The sequence below is a fragment of the Diplotaxodon limnothrissa genome, linkage group LG18 (genome assembly GCF_057381915.1).
Source record: "Diplotaxodon limnothrissa isolate DT_005_m linkage group LG18, D_limnothrissa_male_GT1.1, whole genome shotgun sequence".
NCBI lineage: Eukaryota > Metazoa > Chordata > Actinopteri > Cichliformes > Cichlidae > Diplotaxodon > Diplotaxodon limnothrissa.
The window spans coordinates 27,727,877-27,739,913 of record NC_140613.1 but is presented as its reverse complement, the minus strand read 5'-3'; the positions used below and the strand labels follow the sequence as shown (position 1 = coordinate 27,739,913).

Here is a 12,037-nt window from a genome sequence, read left to right as displayed (position 1 = left end):
ATGGGGACAACAAGGAGTGACTGGTCAGATGATCTGAGAGACCTTTGTGGAGTGTATTGGTGTAAAAGGTCTGACAGGTAAGACGGAGCCAGGCCATTTAAAACTTTAAAAGCAAGCAATAAAATTTTAATTTGATCACACTTTTCTGCTGTCACACAGAGTCACCCTCTGCTCATCCACTTGAATAAGTGCCTTTCGTTCCAGCCTGTTAAGGTCATTTAGGAAACAAGCCTGTATTAACTGGTGATAGTTACAGCTTGACTCATGCAGGTGCCTGCTAATGATCTACTTCGTGGTGGTGCTTTATAGGATGGGGACAAACGTGGCAGATGGGGACATGCAGCCTGAGGAAATATATCCCCTTTTACATTTGGGTAGGACAGAGAAAACCAGGGTGACTTCTGAGAGGTTATTAGTTATTCTCTCAAATATTATCTTTGAAAAAGAAAAAAACAAACAAAAGAATCCTCATAAACTTGATTGTAGGACAGAGTAGTTATACACTACAGGTCCAGCCTGCTTCCTCTTTGATAGGTGCTGATGGTGCACAAAACAGTTATATAAGCAAAATATATTTGTTATCAGTAGTATTATTATTTTGTCTGTCACTTAACATTTTAGACAGAGAAGATCTGAATTATTTGGTTAACGGACCGTCATACATTTCATACAGCTACATTTTGAATAGAAATTCCAACTATGTCTGAGTTTGCAGTATTATGGCATCAACATTTATGTCTAAACAAATTTTTCCCAACAAGTTGTTGTAATACACATTTTAGGCTACAGGGCACACATGAAATTATTATCATTCACATTTCTTGCTAAATGATTGCTTTGTTTCCAGCCATTATTAATTACTGCAGCAAGTACAGTAGCTTACAGAAGAATGGAAGTATTTGCTTTGAGGAGTTGCATATTCTTTTGCAGAACATAATGCAATGAAGCAGGGCCGCTGAATCATCTGTGTGCACACTCTCAAGGACACCAAAAGAGGTAACATGCAATAACTATTACATTTAAAATGAAGACTTTGTAAGATAATAAAACCTGTGTGCTGCTGTTAGTTGCAGTTGTGATATTTAAACTGTGTAATTGTCTGTAATGCAGACTCAGCATGTCTGCCAAAGACATTGTGAGGAGAAATAAAACAGCCATCCAAACGATTCTGTCTGGAGACTACAGGCTGATCCTCAACAAAGTTTATGAGAAGGAGCTGATCACTGAACGGGAGTACAACATTCTTAAAAGTATCGGCGGAAAAGATGTGGAGGGACACATTGTTGAGCTCGTGGATAAGATCATGAGTAAAGGAGACGATACCTGCGGAGCTTTTCTGAACTTCCTGCAAACTGATGAAAACATTAAAAGTACTTTCCCTCAACTGAAGGACTTAAAAAATGACATCCTGTTTCTACATGGTAATTAAACACACACAGAAAAGTTGTGATCATATTCTGGTTGGATGTGTAACTCTGTTTCTCTCTATGTTCTGTCACAAAACGGCTCCAGTCAAATGGAGGTGAGGTCCTACTTCTGGAAATACAGAGCAGCTCAAATAAGTTACAACATTTGTGTCAGAGAGATAATGTGCTGTTTAATCAATTTCCTTCACATAATATTGCAAGATGTATGACATAGGGTCATCTCAAAGACTGTTGCTACATTCATATAGCCTATGGTACTTAGTGTTTGTATCTATCAGTCCATCCAGGCCTGTGATACAAAGCTTGTCCTCAACTCTAGAAGATGAGCTGGACTCTACCGAGGTGGCAGCACTTTGCTTCCTGTGTCGTGATGTTGTTAGTAGAAGTCATCTGAAAGTGGTCAGTGCTGCATGTTCTATACTGTTATCCTTCCACTTGTTTTACTGACATGTTTATGGATGCGTCACTTGTAGGACTGACAGTATGATAGATAGCTTAGATATGTTCATATTCACTGATAGACTTTCTAATGACCCCCCCCCCCCCCCCCCCCCCCTACCCCACAGATCACTAATATCAAAGACCTGTTCTCAAGCTTAAAGGAAAAAGGTCTCCTGCAGAACAATTGTTTCCTTTCTCAGCTTCTCTCAACTATTGATCGAGTAGACCTCGTCAGGTCCCTGGGCATAGATAGCAAACGATCAAAGGACACAGATGGGAGTCCTGTTCTGTCACAGTACAGGTGAACGCAGTCCCACATTGACTTTAATATGACAGCATGCATATAGTAATAATTAGTACTCAAATGCTATCAGTTTGAATTACAAAATCTTTGTGTCCTTTTTTCTTTCTCTCCACATTTTTATTTTTTCTTCTTTTTTTCCCCACTGTTAGGGTGATGCTGTACAAAATATGTGATGCTATGAATAACGACAATATCGCAATCATGAAGTTTCTACTGAGATCAAAGCTGCTCAAAAGCACACTGGATCAATCCAAAGTGAGATAACATTTGCACACATCTCCAGCTATTTTAAAATCAACTCACCATATCTACATCTACATGATGTAGTCATTAAGAAACAACTGTATCTGGGCTTCAGATTTTAAATCCTATGGTGATTTTCTTTTTAACAAAACATTTATTTCTCAATAAATGAACATCAGTACATCACAAGAAGAAAATAAATTGTCACAGGGCTGAAATATAATTGACCATATATAACAAAACACACTCTTTTCTTAAAGCACCACTGAGAAGAAAAATCAGTTAAATTATTTGTCAATGGATACAATGGAAATTCAGCTTTAACCTCCTAAGACCCGAACTCTTTCATGGCATGAATTTTTACTTTCTCTTTGCTATTTGGGCTGATTGGGAGCAGATGAATGTAAAAACAAAGAATTTACAGATTTTTATCTTTATTTTTTTCCTGATTTTTGTTTCTGAGAAAAGTGAGATCCACATATTGGGACATTTTAAATTTAAAAGAACAGTGGCAGTATAATGTCCTCGTGTGGATATCAGGCCCTTGTAGAGCTTGTAGACATCTATATTTAACCAGCTAAATGAAAGTTGTATCAACCCTTTTCTCTGCAATATTATTAATCTTATTTTTTCTTCTTTTATATATAGAAAGTTTTGCTTGACCCATCACAAAATTTAACAGCTTCCATCTTACCAGCCTCTTTTTTGTATAGCTGGCACAAAACAGAAATGCCAATGAAGACAAAGCCACTCCACATTTTTCAAAGACATGTGTTAACATAATGAACAGTAGTTCATTTCTATGTTTCTCTTGATCATAGACTGGATGTAAAAAATAAACAAAACATATATAAAGCTAACTTTTGGATGTGAAATGTGAAAGCATTTAAGAAGTGCTTTAAACTTGCAATTATTCTAAGTGCATCCATCCCTAAATCTAAATTAAAAACTGAAGGTCACAGAGAATTTCAGTCTATGATCTGTGCACCCAGCTGACTTGTTCATCACAGAGCTGAAGATTTGTGTCTTTAAACTGCCATTTGAGTAGCATTTTGCTGTGAAGCGGTTGATAGATTTATAGTGTAGCTGCAGAGCCTCTGTGAACTAAAACCATCTTTGCTGTTAATTCCAGACAGCGCTGGATGTGTTTACTCAGATGGAAAAGAAAGATTTAATATCAGACACAAATGTCAGTGTGTTGCATGAAATACTCCAAGAGATTGATCCTGAGCTGGCAATGATTGTAGAGAACTACGTTCAAGGTATGAGAGACATTTTTCACTTAACCACAGAAAAACATTTAGGTGTAAACAGTGTGTTTCTGTGAACATCATCAAATGATTGTACTCGTTACAGGAGTCCCCCAGCAGCAGCAGACGTTACCTCCTCATGTCAGTATTGACAACTGTATCTGTCTGTGTGTTTCTGAACATTTAATTCTGTGTGTCAGTTTGCTGATCACTGTGATGTTTATTCCCACAGAGGTTTTTTAACACAAATGAATCCCATCTTCCTCTGTCTGTAACTGAAACTCAGAGCAGTTGTAAGTATCTCTGTTCAGAAATTTTTTTTAGGAATTCCTACAGTCACTCTGGTTTTTATTATTTTGTCAAAATAATACTGGACACGTAAATATGTTGTTCTTTTGTCTCTAAGGCAGAAGAGAGATTATTTGCACTGATGCACGATCACAGCCCATCTCTCTTCCTGATCAGGTAGTTCATTCAGACTTTTATGCTTTCATTCATTCTTTTGTCGGAACACTAACATTTATATTAATGTAAAAACATAATAATTCACATTTTCTTTGTTTGTGTCCTGTAGTCAGAATACTACACTTTGACTCATACGTCTCATGGTTTATGTGTGATCATCAATAATGAGACCTTCACTACTGAAACATGTCTACATGCTCGAAGGGGAACTCAGAAGGATGCAGGTAGAGTTCTTACCTTCAAACCATATCATGACCTGATTTATGTAGGACTGTTTTAACTAGAAGCACTGAGACCTGCAACAATTACTGCACATACAGATCAGATATTCTTTGGTTTTGTAATCTACTGCTATACCTTCATTTGTTTCTTTTCTATGTGGCACAGATGCTCTGAACACAGTGTTCACAAGCTTAGGCTTTAAAGTGCTGATACACAACAACCTGACTGCAGCACAAATACGAAATGAATTAAGAATGTACAGCAAGAAGAATTTTGTGAATGATAATGCCTTGGTAAGTAGATTCATACATCTTTGGAATTGTATCCACAACCACCATTCTATATTCTTAATTTATTTTATATCCTTGGATTTGCATGTCCCAGTGATCCCAGAGGCTATGTTGTCTAGGACTTTTTGTAACCTGGTAAGGTTTTGCATGGCAAATTGGCCCTGGGTGAGGGACCAGACAGAGCAATTCAAAAACCCCTATGAGCAGAATATCCAGGGCACAGTTTCCCAGCATACCGGGGTCTACCCAGGAGCCAGGCCTGGGGAGGGTGCCCAAGAGTGAGTGTCTGGTGGGCAGGCTTTAGTCTACGTGGGCTGGTTGGGACAGCCCGAAAAGGGACATGGGCCCACCCTCCTGTAGGCCCAACACCCACAGGAGGTGCCATAGGGGTTAGGTGCATTGTGTGCTGGTTGGCAGCCAGTGGCGGAAACCCTGGTGGACAGACCCTTGGCTACCGAGACCACCTCCATTGCTGAAGCTGCTGCACTGACCTGTGGCTTAAAGATGGTTAGGGCCTTTGGTGGCGGTAACACCTGAACCAGATGTTGGACACTAGAGGTTAAGAGAACCATCTTAACCTCTGCTTAAAGCTGTAGCGCCCAGATTACTTACAGCTACTTCGGTGCAATTGATATAAGATGCCGTAAGCTGAAGACAGCTTCAACTGTTTGTTGGCTGAAAAATAGTATCACGACCGCACCGCATGTTTTTGTTAGTAACGGCAACGGCGTTGTAACGATAGAAATAGTAATTAGTTAGATTACTCGTTACTGAAAAAAGTAACGCTGTTAGTAACGCAGTTATTCCCATCACTGGTAATATGCATTTTATATATGGTTAGAAAGTTTCACAGTTTTTTTCATTTTAAATAATCACATTTTTACATGTTTAAATTTACACAAAATTTCAGAAATCTGCACTGTCATCAGTGTTGGGAAGGTCACTTTTAAAATGTGTTCCACTGCAGATTACAGAATACATGTCCCAAAATCTATTTTGCAATGTATTTTATTACTCAATGAGAGTAATGTATTCTGAACACTTTGGATTACTTAATATACTGTCATGCTTTTTACAACTACATGAACGTACTATTGCTGTGTGATTTATTACCATTACTGAAGGTTACTCACAATACCAACTAGATTTTTAAAATCTTAATATAAAATGAGTAACAGTAGGGTGGACATTAGGTAATGTTGCACCTTTTGCAGTGATCTCGTATAGAAAACTACTCCTGTATCAGTAATACATTTTCTTTTTGTCTCCTTTCTGAACTGCACATGATTATTTGCAGCTAGCAGGTTGTTAATGTAGCCTTCATTAATAGTAATAAATCACACAGCAATAGTACATTAAAGATACTGAATTGGATATAACCCAGGTAGCTACCACAACTTAAACAAGGCAGTTGCAGTAGGGTAATGTTAGTTTTTAAAAAAAGATTTACTTCCAGCTGAGAGCAGCTTGTTTGCTGGCAAACAGTTTGCATTGCATGGTCAGATTTTGCTCATCCCTTTGTTCTTTAAATGTGAAGTGGTGTCCGAATTTTCAAGTAAGAAATGCATTCCTGTCCGTGCACTGCTGGCTCTGGCATCTCATTGGAGGGCCACTTCAGTGTTCAAGTAGTAAAAAATACACAAATAAACAAAAAAAAAACCAAAATACTTCTGAAAATGTAGTGTTTTGTTTGTTTGTTTTTATTTCAAATATTGCATAATTAGACAAAACTGCAAACGTGAACCCAATTTTTTCACAGTCTTAACTGAAGCCTTTCATTTAACTACCAAATAAACAAATTGGTACCCTCTTTTGGCCAGACATGTGGCAGCACTTCTGCTGTCATTTTGCTCGTATTTAACAAAATAAAAATGCAGACACAAGTGTACACATTAGTTTTTGACTGCTAGTGAAAATTGTTTTATTTATTTTTGTACTCTCTTATACCTCGGCCAGGTCCGTGGCTCCGAACCATAGTAAAGGGACCTCTGGCTAATATGTCGGGTTCCGTGTCGGGCTCATAGCCGGGAACTAGCTTTACTGTCTGGGTCAAATTTGCTAGCGAGAGACAGAGAGAGGCATTGAAGGGCTGCTCCAATGGAAATTATTGTTTTGGAGGCGGCAAACACAGTGTGCAGTCGAGTCATGACCCCTTACAACTGGACTCGTCAGGCACTCTGCACTGGCTGCAGCGGTTATTATTATATTTACATGCTTCCATCTCCCGTTTCTAGTCGGTAGCAACTCATACTTTTTGACTTTCCTTTTTCTCCCTTCCTCGTGCTCACAAACACACATAACACCAGGGGCAGTCCCACACATTCTCCCTGCAACACGAACTACACTGGCCATTAGGCTACATTCTTTAGTAACACTCTGCTCATATTGTCTTCATATTAAATCATTTTTTGGATATTAATTTTTAAAAAATATTTCTTCACGTCATTATGCGGGCCGCAAGTAGAGGTGACCCAGGCATTAGAGCCTCTTATTGCACGTTTTATTTGGGTTTCCACCGGTATGGATTACCAAAAATTAAAGAGGGGATAGCCTACAATATGAAACAGGAAAAGACCACCGTGTTATCCATCTGTTTTTACAAAGTAACTGTATTCTGATTATTACCTTTTTAAATGGTAACTTTATCGAAAAACAGTTACACTTATTTTGCATTTTAAATACGTAATGCCGGTACATGTATTCAGTACTCCCCAACACTGACTGCCATGAACAAATTTTTCACCAAAAAATTTAAACCTAATTTTTCATGATATATTTGGTTAACAGATTACTCGATTAATCAATGAAATAATCGATAGATTAGTTGATTACAAAAATAATTGATAGCTGCATCCCTAACTCATTGCATACGTCAGGGTTGGGTCCAGGGCAACTGTCAGTTTTGAATTAGTTAATTTAGTATCATTTACCAACATTCGTACTACCTTTATACTGACCAGAGGTTGATAAGCAGCCCTGATAGTTCATATAACATCTGCCTATATACTGCACAATGTCCTTCTTCTTCACTTAATCCTTGCTTTTGGCTTCATTCACTTCCCCTTCTTCATTTCCAAAGTCAACCTTCAGAGTACCATTTAAATCTACTTAGCTACATTCTCCCCTGACACCACCTTGCAGTATCCTCTCTCTTTACGATTCTGCATAAGATGTAGTTTACCTTTGTGAACCTTTCTCCACTCTTATAATTCACTTTACATTCTACCTTCTTCTTAAAGTATGTGGTCACCACAGCTATTTTTATCCTTTTCACAAAATTCACTACCATGTGTCCTTTTGCATTTTTTGTTCTTAACACCACATCTATCCAATATGCCTCTGATTTAAGGTGGTATGCGTGCTTTCGCATGGAGAAAAGGGGTGTGTCTTTGGCACCGATGGGGAGAAGGTGTTCCTGAAAGATCTGATGCTCCCTTTTACAAGTGGAAGAGTCCCAACCTTGTCAGGGAAGCCCAAACTCTTCTTCATTGAAGCAAGTCAGGGTGATGGATACCAGAAAGGATACCGTCCCTGCAGTAGAGAGGACGAGAACCGAAAAAAAGAAGCATGGCAAGCTGACGAGTCAAGCCCTGATGAGACAGTGCCTGAGCTAGCAGACTTTCTGATCGGCTTGGGGCCTCAAGAGGATGGGAGGGAGACACAATTCTTCTTGGAAGGAAATGCAGACCCGGGGAGACAGATTGAGACAGTGCCTTCAGAAGCAGACTTTCTGATAGGCATGGCCACCGTGGAGGATTTCGTGACGTTTCGAAGCACAGTCAAAGGATGTATCTACACCCAGGAGCTGTGCAAGCAGCTGACAAGATCAGCAGAAAGGTGAGAGAAATAGTTTAATAGGATAAAATGCTACTTTGGAAGAAAACTGTAATATATGACACATTTCACAATTTATTTGTTGACATACAGAAAACATTTTAAGTAAGCCTAATTTTATTTATACTTTACTTAGGCACAACTGTCATGTAAAGTGACACAATCTGACATCTTTATAGCACACTGTTATAAACTGTTTTTATAGTTTTTGCAATGATAAAAGATATTTAGAAAGCTATACTTATGTGCATATCTGTAGGTCTGCTTTTGGTGATGTAAGATGTGCTTATGTAAAACATCAGAAAGCTCAATGTTTCAAGTATTCCAAAAATTCAAGTTGTTATTTTTAGTGTGTTTCTGATGTTTTCCTTGCAGTCAGGAGATGGATGATATCCTCACTGTCCTGACACGTGTTAACAGGGAGGTCAGCAAAGGAGAGTATTCAACCCACAAACAAATGCCAGAGCCCAGATACACTCTCACCAAGAAGCTCGTCCTCAAACCTGTCACCCGCCTGTGACCAAAAATAATTCCCAGATTCACATAGACTTGATGAGCCTGATTTACAGCGTGTATGTATGAATGAATTTCTATTTTAATCTCATCTCAAAAATCAAAGAAAATATCATAATATATAAAATGTGGTTATGAAATTTAGCTTCTGAAATTGTTAACATGCCATTTCTCTTTTCTTCTGCCACATAATTATACGCTGCTGAATTGTGATTAAGTGGTGGTCATTTGTTTTACAAATCGTTCTTCCACATTTAAAAACTGATTAATAATGCCATTTAATGTGTACATGTCATTGAATTGGGCACTGAAGTGATTAATAAAATGTATATTATTGTGTTTTTATTGGTGTTTACATATAGGCAGAAGTGCCTGTGTCCTATATGTAAAGTTGGCGAGAGATCATATTTTTGGTGCTGCTGGTCTAATAAAATCAGCAATAACTTTTCAGACTTCTTCACCTTCTATATGTTCTGGTTTCAGACTTTCAAGCATCCAACCCATAACTTGTTATGACTAATTACAGATATATGTTAAGTACAATTTCAAAAGAAATTACATAAGAGTAGTAGAAATATGGTGACAATTATTATAAACAAATGACTTTCTTTTGGGACATGAGTTCAATAAATAAATAAAAAGGAAAGTTTCACTGTCATATGTATCGTTTTTAACTCTTTATTTGTAGAAACATGATATTTTGTTAGGTCCTGTGTATGATACACAACAAATGAACTTCTATACTTAATGGCTCAAAACAAAAAGAAATATAATTATAGACAATTATAAAAAAAATATATTTTTCTTTAAAGGAATGACTGCTGTTGTTTTTCTTTATAGTTGCTTATAAGCTGTAAACATGTTTATTCTTATGGAATAGAATAGAATAGAATAGAATTCTATGGACAGTTAGATGTAGCAGTCTGGATGTTGTAGGGCTGTCTTGGTTGACACCGCTCTGCAATGTTGCGTGAGGATCAGGGGCAGTACCCCTGGACTGACAGACCGGGGTGGTGGTCCCCATCTTTAAGAAGGGGGACTGGAGGGTGTGTTCCAACTACAGGGGGATCACACTCCTCAGCCTCCCTGGGAAAGTCTATGCCAGGGTGCTGGAGAGGACAGTTCGTCTGTTAGTCGAACCTCGGATACAGGAGGAACAATGCGGTTTTCGTCCTGGCCGTGGAACACTGGACCAGCTCCTTACCCTCTCGAGGATACTCGATGGCGCATGGGAATTTGCCCAACCAGTCTACATGTGTTTTGTGGACTTGGAGAAGGCATTTGACCATGTCCCTCGGGGTGTCCTGTGGGAGGTGTTGCGGGAGTATGGGGTGTCTGGCCCATTGCTATGGGCCATTCAGTCCTTATACGATTGTTGCAAGAGCTTGGTCTGCATAGCCGGCAATAAGTCGGACTTGTTCCTGGTGTGTGTTTGGCTCCGCCAGGTCTGCACTTTGTCAACGATTCTGTTCTTAATTTTTATGATGAACAGAATCGGTCCATTAGAATGGACAGAATTTCTAGGCGTAGCCAAGTGGCGGAAGGCTTTCTCTTTGGTGGTCTCAGGATCTCATCTCTGCTTTTCGCAGATGATGTGGTCCTGTTGGCTTCGTCAGTTGATGGCGTCCAGCTTGCCTTGAAACGGTTCGCCGCCGAGTGTGAAGCGATGGGAATGCTTCAGCACCACCAAAAATGGGCTAAAATCGCCCCTGGTTTAACCCTTTAAAGCCAGACGGAGCGGGAACGCTCCGTTTTGAGTAACTATTTTTAAATCCCGGTAGCACTGCAACCACGTAAGCTAGCGCAATAATTTTTTTGCATATGAAACCAGAGGAATTGTACTTACATCTTATGCCATCAGCTTGTCCTAGGTCACAGTTTCCTTCCACATATAGCTTTGCAAAAACTGCATAAGAAGCACTTGCAGGAACCAAATCATAATATTCCAGAAACACGCTTTGCCGATCCGATCAGCTGTTCGTAACACTTCCTACGTCCATCAGCGTTAACTATCGCATGTCCGCCATGACCTGCCTTTTGCGGGAATGTAGTTTTTTACCATCAGGGCCTCATGAGCCTATACTGGTGTTTTTAAAAGTTATGTTTTACTTTATGACTTTCTGTGTCATTTCTGGGATGCTTAGGACTCATATTGCACTGCTGGAAATAGTTTATTTTGATGCATACGCTGTTTTTTTTGCAAATTTGCATTATAATATTTATTTTTGTTTTATTTTTATGTTTTATTTAGTATATAAAAATTGGTGTATTTCAAAAATAAAAATATGAAGACACTTAAAACAAATTTCCTGTGGTGGGAAACTATTTTGTGCAACTTTTTTGTATTTACAGTTTTGAGGGATAAGCCTCTTAAATTTCTCTAACTACAAATATATGTTAAAAAAACAAAAACGATTTTCAATTTTTTTGTAGTTTATTGCACTTTTTTGCAATTTATGTAATTACTATGCACTTAATGCATACATATTATTAAAATTTGGGCTATAATGGTTGTACTGATGTATATCAACTTGAAATGCTCCCAAAAATTGCACTACAGCATGTAAAAATATAATATAAGCTCTGGCGGACTTGGTTCTATGGTAGGTCTTAAAGGGTTAATCATTATTTACAATTCAAAGATCGTGTATGGGCACGCACATTTTGCATCGTCATGTGGTGCAGTGATGCCTGCGTGCTGCAGCACAGCTTTTTCTCAGTGCTACATGGCTGTAAACCTGTTATTCCTGCTGTCGAGAAGTACAGGGCACTTTTGTACAGCATGTAGTCGTTATCATAGGATCTGAGAGTCACTTCCGAGTTTGTTCTGAGAACGCAGGATAGTTTCGTGTTGGATGTTATTTCAAAGAAGGAACGAGGTTTCGTTTTCAAGGACAGCAGAAGTTCCAACTGACCGTAAGAGAATTACGTTTTATGTAATATAATGTGCAGCTATTATTACGATAGTAAGCTGTAGTAAACCACTTCCTTCTCATAGACAGTAGTGTTTAGGATCACCTCTGACTCTTTCCTTTGCGCAGATTCAGC

General features: G+C 38.6%; 1 protein-coding gene across 1 annotated transcript; it reads left to right on the top strand.

The window, feature by feature from the left end:
- On the top strand, positions 1–8,996 carry LOC146613870 (caspase-8-like). Its single transcript, XM_085378586.1, has 12 exons — positions 1–77; positions 1,111–1,307; positions 1,690–1,826; positions 1,994–2,169; positions 2,322–2,427; positions 3,548–3,677; positions 3,772–3,806; positions 4,240–4,354; positions 4,518–4,645; positions 7,992–8,178; positions 8,260–8,479; positions 8,852–8,996. The coding sequence occupies exons 1-12, from the start codon at positions 1–3 to the stop codon at positions 8,994–8,996; spliced, it is 1,653 nt and encodes a 550-aa protein (XP_085234712.1).
- Positions 8,997–12,037: the final 3,041 nt, after the last annotated feature.